The sequence below is a fragment of the Lutra lutra genome, chromosome 3 (genome assembly GCF_902655055.1).
Source record: "Lutra lutra chromosome 3, mLutLut1.2, whole genome shotgun sequence".
NCBI lineage: Eukaryota > Metazoa > Chordata > Mammalia > Carnivora > Mustelidae > Lutra > Lutra lutra.
Window position 1 is genome coordinate 21,086,176 of NC_062280.1, and position 14,161 is coordinate 21,100,336.

General features: G+C 37.9%; 1 protein-coding gene across 7 annotated transcripts in view; it reads left to right on the forward strand.

The window, feature by feature from the left end:
- Nucleotides 1-14,161, forward strand: part of UNC80 (unc-80 homolog, NALCN channel complex subunit) — a 239,001-nt gene that overhangs the window by 219,049 nt on the left and 5,791 nt on the right. For 5 of the 7 annotated variants that reach the window (XM_047721936.1, XM_047721937.1, XM_047721941.1 and 2 more), the window contains 3 exons: nt 3,127-3,265; nt 5,761-5,817; nt 13,269-13,350. In XM_047721936.1, coding sequence (XP_047577892.1) covers nt 3,127-3,265; nt 5,761-5,817; nt 13,269-13,350 — 278 coding nt within the window. The remainder of the gene's footprint in view (nt 1-3,126; nt 3,266-5,760; nt 5,818-13,268; nt 13,351-14,161) is intronic. The other 2 variants (XM_047721938.1, XM_047721942.1) reach the window with 1 other exon arrangement.

Consider the following 14,161-nt stretch of genomic DNA (forward strand, 5'->3'; position numbering starts at 1 on the left):
ATGGAATTGTGACTGATTCCATGATTCCTACTGCCCACTCTTCTATAAATTCCTCAATTGCCTTGGTCATTTGGAAGGAATTCAAACAAAAGTAAATCTTAAGGGACCCCCTACACTTGGAGCTTATAAATTCAACCTTTTCTACATACTCTCATTTAAATTGTACTTAAGGAACTAAGAGAAGTGTTTATTCCCCTTTCTCCTGGCCATCTTGCTGAGAGGATTAACTAGCACTCACATGTCCCCATCAGGCAAGGAAAACTAAGCAATGCATCTACTCAGGACTCAGAAAAGACCAGTTGGCTATACTTTCTAGAACGTAAACCGATAGGCTGTCTTGAGGGACTACAACCCGAAAGGAAAATACACCCCAAATTTGAGTCAAGAGTGTTCCCAATGATGGAGGTGATCCAGTAGCTTCTAACATTTACACGTAAGATTTGGAGTCCTGAAATGAGACCAGTCAAGAACGTGTTTTATATGTATGCTTAATAGGAGTAGGTTTTAAAAGTAAAGAGTGAAAGTTCCAATTAAATACCATGGTCATTTAATTATTTTTATTGCCTTGATTATTTTCTAGTTGTGACTTAAAGATACTCTGAGGGGTGCCTGAGTGGCTCAGTCAGTTAGGCACCTGCCTTCAGCTCAGGTCATGATCCCAGGGTCCTGGGATAGAGCCCCACATCTGGCTCTTGCTAAGTGGGGAGCCTGCTTCTCCCTTACCCTCTGCCTGCCGCTCCCCTTCCCTGTGCTCTCTCTCTCTCTCTCTGTCAAATAAATAAATAAAATCTTTAAAAAAAAAAAAAAAGACACTCTGCTATAACATTTATTTAACAAAGAGTGTTGTCAGTGCCTTAAAAATGAAGACAAAATCTAGGTCTTCACCCAGAGGCTCTCCATATCAAACAACAAAAAGCCCCATTCTAAACTAAATTAGGAAAAATAGGAGTTGAGTTTGGAATTTTAATTAACTAGAATGGATGAAAGTATTTTAATTCCCTATTAGAGTTGGATGTGGAGGAGAGGAAAAGAAAAAAAAAATGCAGCCACATTTCCAGATTTGGTTTCAGGGTTAATCAGATAATGAAGTGAAGATCATGTTGTCCTTCACCTGACCTACAGCTACACTTGTTTCTAAATTGCCCTGCTCATGGTGCAAGGAAATACCCTTAAAATTGTAATGGGGAAACTTGAAAAATCTTGACCAGGAAAACAAAATGAGAGCGATAAGGATCAGCAGTTTTTATATTCAGTAAGTCCTAGTAATAGTTCAGAACTTTAGTAATATCTATTCTTCTCTATGCTTGAAGTAATGTCTCCCAGCAGGTTTTCTTTCTTTTTTTTTTTTTTTAATTATGGGAAATGATACCACCTATCTTTAGTAGAGCTGAATATCTTTTGTAGGTAACCTCCTAGCCAGAAGGAAGGAGATACGGAAGAAAGGTAGAGAGGAAATAAAAAGAGGTATCTCTGATTGGGAGACCTCACTTACACCCACTGATGAGCATGCAATATTTGGCTATTATCTCTGCTCTTAGACATCACAACCAACCCAGTGGAAACAGAGTTGCTAAAAAATGTGTGGTTTTAATGTGGGTGTATAGTAATTTGTATGGGCTGGGTATAAAAGCCAAATGTCTGACTGCTTTCAATTAAACTATTTTCCCATTCTGTCATCAAACCCATATTAAAACCTAACCAGGTACAAGATGAGGTATAAGGAAGTATGAGAAAAAATATGTTCTCTGAGATCTTAGAGCGAGTCCTATAGAGGAGATGACAGACATTTTCAATAAAGAACATTTAATATACGGGTGAATGGAAAGCACCATGTAATTAATCATCAAACAAATATTGAGAGACTGTGAAGTGATTTATGAGTTTAAATAGGAGGAAAAATCAGTGAGATATGAGAAAGGACTTTGTAGAAATGGCTCTATTTACGTTACCATGTTTTTCATGTTTTCAAGGTACCTTTGTTTATTCCCTTCTCTGTGAACACACCTAAGAAAAGAGAGCCATTCTATAACATGAATCAACTTCAAGTCAGTCATTAGTAACAAATTAAAATTTCTGGCACTTTTCATATACATCTTTTTGGTTTGAAAGAAGTTTCATTAGAAATATGACCACTTGGGGTATTTTAAATAAAAGATGTCAGATGACCTTGTATGGTAGCATAGGTTAACCACAATGCTACATTAATCAAAATATGTTTACTGTTCAGAGGTGCCTGGGTGGCTCAGTTGGTTATGCGTCTGACACTTGGTTTTAGCTCAGGTCATGATCTCAGGGTCATGGGATCAAGGCTTGTGTCACACTTAGAGTAGCGTCTGCTTGAGATTCTTTGCCTCTCCCTCTCCCTCTTGCTCTGTCCCTCCCACTGCTTGTGTGTGTGCTCTCTCTCTCTCAAGTAAATAGATATATAAAACCTTTAAAAAATAAATAAAAATATGTTTACTGTTCAACAACAAACAACATTAACTCACTTAAAATGAGGCCACCTTGTCACGAATACTGTGTTAAAGCTAACTTTCATATGGATTTGAAGATACTGGTTTCCACTTCATGAAGAAAATCAGACTGTATGTGTCAAGTTTAAAACTTTAAGTGGAAATAAGCATTTGTGTTTTTTTTTAAATTTTATAGGTTTTTAAATATTTACCCTAAAACTATCTGAAATAGTCTTGCCCTCAGCAGTCTAAAAATCATTAAATGTATTGAATATAGTTTTTCAGTGTCAAAAAAAATACTTGACTCATTCAGTAACAATATTCCTTTTTGCACTATTCTCAGAATGTTTAAAAATTTTTAGCTCAGCTTTTCTGAAATCAGATGCCTCTTGTCTTTCACAAATAATTTTCTTGTAAAAATGGACAAGATGTTTACATTTATTTCATGAAGGCTCTTTGAGGGTGGGAGATGTGTGGATGTGAAAAGTTGTTTGTCCCTTTGTACAGATTAAAAACTCAGACCTTTGGGAGTCTTACATTATGATAACTTAGCTTTAGAGAGTACCCTAAGGTAGAAACCCAAGCCAAGGATGGAACCCAAGTACAAACTCTGTTTGGGTCTTCCGATTGATGTCGTAGTTTTATAACGCTGCATTCCTTTGTCCCCTATCAGATGACTCTGTAAGCATGCCCAGTGTGGTAAGTGAACAAGAAGCTTACCTCCTGAGCGCCATTGGAAGGAGGCGGTTCTCCAGCCACGTCTCTAGCATGTCTGCACCTCAGGCTGAGGTGGGCATGTTACCCAGCCAAAGGTAAAGAGCCATGGATATCTTACACTCTGCATTTGGGGGCAAAGGTAGAATTCTGAAAATTCACTTTTGTTGTTCTAAAAAGGCCAAAAGAGAAGCTGACGATCGTGTTTTTCTGTAGACCATTCAACAAAGGACTTTTCAACCAAAGTCATACAGGCAACAGTTTGCAGAGAGTTTTCTAAGCCAGGTCCCAGTTTCTGATCCAAGCATTGTTTCAACTTAAAAACTCTCTAGAAGTCTTTTCTTCTGGTTGTCAAGTGACATTTTCATATTTCACCTATATCATTAGCTAAGCTAATAATGAGTACCTGGCGAGTGTGTAGGACTAGCTTGATATATGTGGTGAAGTTTAGACTTTTGGTAGGTCACAAGTATTTAGTTGGAGGTAGTGATGCTTAACCAAGCAGAAAAGGACCTATGCCACTATGTGTGACCTTGGGCAGGTCATTTAACAGGGGCCAACAGTGCTCTTCTCTGTGAAAGAAGGAGGTCGGCTAAAGTGATCTTTACAGTACATTCTCTATAGTTCCATGATTCCGTGACTAAACACTTTAAGACATTTTCTTTATGTGTTCTCTGACCTATAAGAACATACATAAAAGTTCCAAGATATATAGATATAGATATGTATCAAATATAGAAAATGATCTGATGTAAGAGTCAAAACATTGTCTTTTTCAGAGCCAATGATATTTTCACTTCAGGAACTGAATTCTTTCAAAGAGTTGGCCTTATGTGCTTTTGGCTAGCTTATTGTTTATTTTTAATATCTATAGATTCAATGTGGTATACTTCATACATGGAAAATAATAAAAATCATAGCACATTCTAATGTCCAGAAAAATAAGTTTTATGCAGAAATAATTACCCTATGCCCAAATCCTTTAGCACATAGTTCATGAACTTTACCAATGAAATAAAATTTGTGAAATAAAGTCTAACTTTGGAGAATATCAAAAACTAGGGGAAAATGATTTTAAACATGATTAATAAGTAAATTTCATACTTGTAAGAAAGCAATATTTTATGTACTATTTGGTTAATACAAAAATTGACAATAGATAAGGGTTACTATCACTGTTAGAGATTGTTTTACCTTACCTTTTGGTAATTTACCTTTAAAAAGGAGGTCTTTTAAATAAAATGCATGAACAAAACTAGAGCTAAACCATAAAATGTCCCAAAAAAAGGATATAAAATCATACAAGCAGTTAGTTTTGGTAACTATCAATTCATTTTTAACTGCTAGCATGTGCAAGCTTCTATCAAGGATAAAAGAAAACTGTCTAGCAATTCATGTAAAAGTTTTATTTAAATTAAGGAATTGTAGGAATTTAGCATAGAGGGGTTTTGGCGATTTACCTTAAACTAACCAGACCATCCATTCCCTTTGTACATATTCATTAAGAGGTTAAATTGTTTCAAGGGAGAAAATTTATTCTCTTGTGGATATGCTGGAAATACAGAAAAATCATATAGTTAAGCCTTTTGGTTTAAGTTATATTTTGGAAGGCTACTGAAGGTAGTAATGTGTATGTGCATTAGGGAAAGGGACCCTCTGTCTGGACACAGAAACCATTTCTAGAGTGTACAATTAGGTAAACAATTGGTGGGGCAGGCACTCCATCTTTCTAAATAGTTTCATTCCTTTCAATTTAATAAGTATTTATTGAGTGCCTTGTGGGTGCTTGCTTAGCCTGATGCTAGGTAGTGAAGTAGAGAGAGAAATTATGACACAATTTCTGTTCACAAATCCCAAAATCAGCTGCATCCAAATAAATCAGTAAACTATTTAATTATTCTCTCACCAACTTGACAGGTTTCTTCTTTTGGCATTCAATTCAGTCCCTAGACGGTGGAGTAAGGAGGTAAATGAGAGTTCCAGGTGAATATTCTAGGGTTATCTTCCTCCCATATGCTGTTGACTTGCATTTTCATTGCAAAATTAGCAAGGGAAGTTGAGCTCTTTCTTTGCTTTTCTTAATGGCATCAGTTCCAAAAGTTTGGTTGTGGCAATTCATGGTAAGTGGCTTTTGTGTGGTAATGTCACAACACATGAGAAAGAAGCAGTGTCCTGGTCGATGAAGAATCATGTACATAATAAGACAAATGGAAAGAAATAACCATCCAGCCAAATGGTCACCAAAGGAATGATAGTCTCATCTTCTATGGATTCATTCTACAACGCATTTCAGAGCTCATGTGTCCCTTTGGAGCTCATTTTTAAGTCCTAACTCTTGACCAATAAATAGATCACTCCTCTGAGAGTCGCACCCACCCAAAGTCCCTCCTCCCCCATTGCCTCGAGTCCTATGTCTTGACAAACCCAGCACAAGGTGAAATGGTTACCTGTCTCCTTTTCCTTCTTGTTCTGTTAAATTTATTTATTTATTTTTGGCTCTTGGAAGCAGAAAATTGCATGCCTTTTTTTCTTTTTCTTTTATTTGTTTGCATTTTCTTTCCCTAAATGCTTCATCTCCCTACCCCTCCTGCAGTGAACCTAATGTCCTCGATGACTCCCAGGGCCTGGCCGCCGAGGGCAGCCTCTCTAGGTACAGTGTCAATGCTACCTGTCTATTGGTGTCTGTGCTGGGAAACTAGCTGTTCCCTGTCTCCTCCGTCTCTCTGTCTCTCTGTCTCCTCTCGCCCCTTCCCACCCCCGCCCCCGTCTTGATACCTATTTCCATTTATTAACCTTTGTTGCTCATGAACACACGAGCCTGGAAGTCAAAGGTGTAGCCTCCTTCATTTTCAGTTTCAGAGCTCAATCACAAATGGCCTAAAAAGCTTACTTTAAAAAAAAAAAAATCCGTGGAGTTCTTTTAAGGGCTTGTCCCGTGGATGTCTAAAAAGTTTGATATGCTAAATGTTAATTTTATCCCATCGAATCATTCCCTCCCACACTGATATCCCTTAAGAATTGTTTTTCAGAAGCCTTTTAATACAACTCCCCATCATCAAGAAGCCCCTTATTAAATCCAGACAGGTCTTTTAGTTCATAGCATGGATGGTAAGAAAACAAACAATGCTGCTATAATAAGAGATGTGATGTCGATATAATTTCTATAATTCCCTCTCTTTGATGCATGCCATGTGGCAAGCTATTATAGTAGCTTGTTCAAACAACACTGATAAAAAGAATGTCTGTCCCAGCACAAAGATGACTCCAAAACTTGCCATGAAATGTCAGACACAGACATTTCTTGGTAAGTAAGAGAAGTCTTATGATGCAGACAGTAAGAGATCTTGACTATTGTTTTAAGGAATCAGAAAGGGGGACTGCACCTTTAACACTCAGATAAACCACGTCAAACATTCCTAATCTTGTGCTGTTGATTCACACCTCTCAACTAATCCTCATTAGGGGTGATGCTTCTTGTTCATTCTCACAATGCCTTAGTTCCATCTCAAGAGAAAACATTCCCTGCCAGGTCTGCGTTACATAGTGAGTACAATACGTTTATTGCTTTATCAAAAAGATGAGGAAATGTTGAGAGGCTGTTCTTGTGACAGGATATTCTTCATTTTCTTTTTGTTTTCTTTGCATCTTGTTCAGATTTCACATTTTCTTCGGCAAATGAAAATGGGAAATTTAGTCCATCATCAGGTGTATCATTTTTTTTTACTAGACCCATAATTCACAGCATTCATTTGTGTTTGCGAGCCCTTGCCTTGACAGATCAGTTTCTTATTGTTGGTAAATGTGGACGTGCTGCAGAGTGCAGACTCAAGTCCATTATCAAGAGCTGTGGGGGTGTGGATGTACAACACAGTCCTCAAGATGGTTTCCCTTCATTGTTCACAGTGGTTGAAGAGATCAGAACTGAGTCTAGCACCGTGACCACTACTTTCAAAGAATGCATTTGTTTGATGCTTAAAATTACATGTGAGATAGACGAACCTCACTTAGAAGAGAACTTCAGTGTCCCTCCGAGTGTGAAAAGATTAAGCCCTTTGTTGACTTCCATTTGGCCAACTTTGTCCCAGGGCTTTTCTAATTAGGCCAAATTCTACTCTTGCTAAGTAAAAATACTAGTCCAGGTTTGGTGACAGAAGGCAGGAATTTGAGTTGATTTTTATAAACTTTCTAAAGGATTTGGACCTCTCTGGCAGATTCAGGGTTCAAATTGCTGAACTTGACTTGCCCTGGATCCTGCACCAGTGGGAATAAACCCAAAGTTCTTGCTACATAAGACTGTTTCAGTGCCAAATCTATAGCTTTTATCTACAACTGAGTTAGTCAGTCATGTCAGGACTTTGGAGACTGTTTTAGACCAACTGTTGTAGATCTGTTGTTCCTGTAACTGGCAAGTTTTAGTTCTGGGTGTTACCTGCCCACACTCGGTGGTGGTCATTAATGAAAGAGAGGACGAGGTGTTCATTTGGATTCTAAATAATTCTGTTAATGCAGAAGCATCCCATCAGCCGGTAGCACATCCACCTTTGCCAGAACTTGCAAATTGTATTTCTTGAACTCCATCATGTCACCAAGTTCTCTTTGGAGGAGAGGAACTTTTGGTATTTACTAAGAGATGGGTTTATACAATAGGAAATGCACTTATTTATATCTGGTTTCCAGACATTCTTATATTTGGCATGAAACTTCTTTATGTTGCAGACTCTTCAGATCCTACAGAAACAGTAGGGATCAACCATGGCAGTTATATTTAGCACGCATCTGAACACTCAGGACCTAAAATACACCCAAAGTAGTCCTAAGGAAAATCTGGCTCCAAACCTTAAAGAAAACCAGGAAGCAGGGTCCTGAGTGGCTCAGTTGGTTAAATGTCCGACTCTTGATCTCAGCTCAGGTCTTCAGCTCAGGGTTGTGAGTTCGAGCCCAGCGTTGGGATCCATGCTGGTTGTGGAGCCTACTTACAGAAAAAAAAAAAAAAAAAAAAAGAATACCAGGAATCATGCCCAAAGGAAAGTAATACACCCTGCTTCTCCCCTAACTCCCACATTTTGGCAAATGTTCTGGAGATTTGCTTTTGAAGATTTTTTTTTTTTAAGATTTTATTTATTTATTTGACAGAGAGAAATCACAAGTAGGCAGAGAGGCAGGCAGAGAGAGAGGAGGAACCAGGCTCCCTGCTGAGCAGAAAGCCCGATGCGGGGCTTGAACCCAGGACCTGGGATCATGACCTGAGCTGAAGGCAGCGGCTTAACCCACTGAGCCACCCAGGCGCCCCTGGAGATTTGCTTTTGAAAGAGCATTTATTTTAGGTCAAAGGGAAAGGTTGGCCTGAGGGACAAATGAGGAAGAGACCAGAATAACTAGGGTGACCTGATGAATAGGTAGAAACCAATAAAAATTATGTAGACCTTTTGAAAATTTCTTTCAGGATTTTTTTTTAACCTGTACTATCTGGTTTCTTTTAAATATTTATCACAAGAGGTATCAGCCTTCTAGAAGCACCATTCTATGGAGCAAAGATTCTTTCTTTTGGATATTAACACATTAAAATAGTATCCCATCCTCTTCTGTTGAAGAACTATTACTCTTAGAGGCATATAAACTCACTGCAGATGTTCCCTCCCTGTTCCTGCCCCCAGCTACACACACTGTCCATCGTGTTTTCTCCAGAAGAATTAGACATACAGAAGTTACTCAAGCACTTAGTCTGGATGTTTATACTTGAAAATCAGATTTTGTTTGAACACGTTAGAATACTTTGGAAGACAGGAATTGACAATCAATTCTTATTTTCAAAAAAAAAAAGAGATTATAATGTTATTTGATTTTGTAAGGGTAGTTTTAATCCCAATGAAAAATAAGAATGTGGCTCAAGTTTGAACAAGACTATGTAGCCTGGGTGAAACAAAATAAAAATAACCTATTTAGTAGAACCCATATCATGATCATCCACATTTCCAAAGCGTGAAAACTTGGCAAGTCCGTTCCAAGTACTTAGAAAAATATTTAAACCTTTCTCATGTAACTGAGAATGACCGGGTAAGAAAATGTGTGTTGTGATACACAGATATGTCCTTTGCCAATGCTGCCTCAGTTCAAACTGGCTATCTGAGATCCAGATTATCCTCCCTTCTTACTCTGATTCTAGCCACTAATCTCTAAATTCTGTGGCATTTAAAATGCATTTTCTGTATGTTGTTGAAGGGGGTCAGCACAGACTCCCCCAGAATCTGCCATTTTGGCATGTGGATTATTTTGAGGTGAAGGCACTTGAGACCCTGTGGCATTGAGAGAAACTTCTGCCCTCTCTTCTCCACACAGCAGACTCTATGTTGAGGGTCTTTCCCAGAGTAAGGGTTATTAAATGAGATCAACTTTATCTGAGAGGACCCATCTGTACGGTAGGGAGGGCAAACATCTAATTACCAAACATCAGCTCTTTTTGTCACCCTGCAAAGTGCCTTCCTCTCTTCTGAAATCCCTGCCCCAGGCCCTTCGCAGTAGTTCACAATGACACGGAGATGTCATTTTGCCTGACTGTCTTTGGAATGTCCATGTCTATGTGGATCCTCCGTACTTAAACCTATGAAATTTGGTTTTCTCCCGTTAGTCTGTCTCGTGTTAATTTGATTCTTAGTCCAGCTAGAAGGACTTCCGAGGGGACAGGAACCGTTGCTCTGCGACATTGTGGAGGCCAAGTAAAGTTTAAACAATGATCTTTGATGGGGAAAGGGAAAAGTCGAATTTTGTCTCCTGTTTATTTCCCTGTTCTCTACAAATGCTTTATGGCTCCTTTGGTGCTGGCTTTATGTATTCCCATCATAAGACAGCCACTCAGGGTAAATGGCTATGCTTTGTGTCTTGTATTCCACCTCCATATTTCTCTAACCATATTAAAATTGAACCTAAAAGCACAGGTAGAGGTAATGAAAATATGAATTCATTTTCCATGTGCTACTCTTACCTAGTGCATCCACTTAAACTTTTTATTTATGAAATATATCTATGTCTCAATCTACACATTTTTTGTAACTTTAGATGAGTAATATGAATTATTATGACATTTTTATATATTATATTTTTATTACATTACTGAATGTCCGCTTATCCACCTATCCAGTATTTTGAAAGTACCATTAGGTATATATCTCATTTAGGAGATGCATACATATTTCTACACTACACTCCAGGCCCTCAGGCTGAAACAGAGAAAAAGAGGTAATTTGTGCCAAAAATTGTTCTCCTAACATGGTCTGAACTTCGCTAGCTTATTACTTCCTTGCATTTTGGGTAAGGTGTTTTTGTTTTTCGTAGACAGTTGAGTCAAGTTCTGACAAGCCCTAAATGCATATCCTTCCCTCAAATCTGGATCATTGTATGGTTTGCCATAGTGATGTTTTTCAGTGACTCCAAAATACAAAGGATAATTTTAGCTTCAGTTGAGAATGTATTATTTCCTTTTCTCTTTATTGTTTTAAGCAATTATTAACTGTGGAAAATTGACCATTTCTCATTCTCAAGATCAACATTTTCAAGAAACCAGTTTACTTTAGAGAGGCACTTAGGGCAAACACCTTGGTCTTCTCCCAGTTGGTTTTAGTACTGTACATTCTTACGGTCACAAATCGTAAATCCTACAGATGACTAAAATAGTACATGACTTGGAGAGAATTTGAAACTAAATTGAAACTACTTTTTATATGCAATTTGATATAGACCTGAGAGAAAGTAATGTGTTCTGCAAGGATTACTTCCATTTTGAACTCTTCTGGCTGTTTATTAATGTGCCCTAACTGTACATAGTTAAGCCAGACTTTGATGTCCCCAGTACATCTCTTTTGGGGAGAATATAATGTATTAGCTGGGATATGCTATTTCCAGGGACATGTTCTGTAATTTTATCTTTGATATGTGCATTCCACTGATGAAATGCTCTATCATTTTTATATAGAACAGCTAATTACTGAAGCAGTAAACTTGATTCATTTCTTAGATATAAGCCTCTCTATCCATAGAGAAAATTTTGATGCTTATGATCTTCTCTCAAAATAACCATCATGAAACTACCATTATGCTTTGACATTTAACACTCCCTGAGTAACGTGTATTTGTTTTCTTGCACCATTTTTTCCTCACACTCTCCGATTACTGAATTAAAAACAAGACAAGTGGACTGCCTCGATTTCATTTTCTCGGCCCAATTATTTTCAAAACATTTTATAACCCACTTTCTTTTAGCGTTCTAGAAGCAATAAACTCATTACAAATAGCTAACGTAAAACAAAGAAGCATGCTATATACATCCCTTTTCATGTGCCAACCATTTTACATCAACTAACTTCTTTTCTCGACCTTAATGGGAGGTAGGTGGTAAGTATTAACCTCCCTTTACGGCCAAGGGAACTGAGGTAACATTTAGATGTCAACGAAGAAACCATCCCAAAGAAAGCTTTGCTTGGTGTTTGGGAGAAACGTGTTTCTACTCTTGTGCATATGGTGATTGAATACTCTTTTGAACTTAAAGCACATGTTAAAATATATAATTAATAAGGAGATGTCACTTCAAACATGCCAGCAGCATAGTCTGGATTGCTTATCAGAACTTATTGCATTGTTCCTTTGAATAATTTTCCATCTTCATAGGAAGGTCACATATGTATAAAAATAATGTATATTGATCTTTTGAACTTGATATTAAGGAGAACAAGAAAGTTTAAAAAGCATCTGTTTTGGGGACTCTTTATGGCATTTTGTACTATGTATCCCAAATGGTATAATTATGATATAATGACATCCTTATTTCATAAAAAAACTTTGATATACTCCATTTGGGAATCATTGATTTTCTTCTAGTGGCTATAGGAGTAAGACTTTTAAAAAATGGCAGATATGACTCTCACCCATGTGACGGTTAACCAGTTGTTAACATAACAGGGGAAACATCTGATTGTCTATCCTGCCACCAATTTCTTTCTCTACAACTACAATTAGATATTTTAGATAGCTCTTTTTTTTTTTTTTTCATGGAAATGAATGAATATAGTCTTTCTTTTTCCTGGACAGTTGCTGACTCCGGATTCCTCTGTGGAATATTTTACTCTAAAGACCATTTGTAGATGACTCTCCTTTTGCAAAGGCAAAACAGAAATTAATTGCCCATTAACCAAATAAGCACAATGGCATCATCCATTGGGTTACAGTGTTCTCTGGGGCACAAAACATTTCTTCTCTTCACCGCCGTTCCCATTATAAATACCTATTATACATGCATGCAGAATGAAAATGGATCATGCATCCATGAGAGTATTTTCAGCCTCACCCAACACCGAAGTAGCCACCACGGTCAGGAATCATTTTTGCATATAAAATACACACATACACAGTAAATTTGGGGGGAGCAGCTTTTTGTTTTTATAAATTGCACAATGTGTTTGAGTGCAGCTACTCAATTGATAAGTTTCTGAGTTCTTCCGATAGCTTGATTATTTTGCTGGCCTCCTAAATCTAAAATCTTTTCCTAAAAACATTTAATTGTCTACCCATGTGACTATTCACTTACTCAGTGGTCACAGAGACTTCAGGCTGCAAACATGTGTTGAATGTGCCCCTTCACCCAAATGGATTCTGTGTCTGATGTGTTTGATATCTGTCCATCTTATTTTCATTTAAATTGAAATTTTAACCAAGGTGTTCCCATCCATGTGATAGAGTTGTTTGTGTTTGTTTGTCACCACCTTTTCCCTTCCCCTTGGAAAAAAAAAAAATTGAGATTAGAATGTGACATCTTTAACCTTTTGGTGGCTTCCAAACCAGGGGTGTGATCGAACCAATGTTTTGTTGGATGATAGACATGGCATCAGTGACTAAAAACGAAATCTCAATTTTGACAGCTTGGGGCTACGAGGCCTCGTCCTCCCTCCCAAACCCTTGAAATCTTTCATCCCAGGGATACTTTCCCAACCTTCCTTCAAAGATAATGGTATCTTTGAAGTGACTGTTTCATAGAAGTGGTTTTGGCAAACACCCACCCGAGGACGGTCGTCTGTACCCTCTCTGCGGTCCACTAACACTGTTGATGCTTGACAGGGTGGCAAGTGTCCAGAGTGAACCTGGCCAACAGAACCTCCTCATTCAGCAGCCGTTGGGGAGGAAGAGGGGCCTGAGGCAGGTAAGCAGACCCAGAAAGGGCAGGAGAGTCATCCTATGAAACGGAAGCTCTAGTTAATTTGTAATGCCCACGTATATGAAGATCGTATTTTGCCTTCTCCCCGCCTGAAATAAGCAATACAGAGCAACTTTAAAACGTAAGTACTTGGGCAAGCGGAGAGTTTGGCTTCTATTTTAGCTTTGAGTCTTCTTATTGCTAAAGCTGATTCCTTAGTTGCATAAGCAGGCCTATAATTCTCTTTGTCCCCAGTCCAGAAACCTTCTTTCCCAACCAAACATTCCGAGCAAGGAAGATTTGTTATGAAGTTGATGTAAGGCCTGTTTCTCTATAGAGGCATAGACCCAGTAGACCTTTCTTCTTCATTTCAAGATTAATGATTCAGGTTAAAATCAAAATCAAAGCAAAGATCATCTTTACAGATTTCCTCAGATGGGGTCCCTTTATTCTCTACATACAAATTTAAATGAGACTTTGTACAGTCGCTTCGATTGGAGTCTCCCAACATTTGCATACCAGACACTTTCTCAGCATTTGAGATTTTTTCAACAACCTCCCCTTGAGACTTAGCATGCGTTTAGCTACGACTTTTAGATGAGCAAAAGCTGATCGATAAGCAATACTTACTAATTTTGTATCCTGAAATTATCACATTGACTATTTTAAATTATGTTAATTAATGGATACGTAAAGAACTAGTAATTGGGAGATAGAATTGGTTAAAGGGAATGCCAGATTCAAATACTCAGTGTTCCATATACAGAAAGAAGTTTAATTTATCAGCTACGAATACAGGTATCCACGGAAACACTTA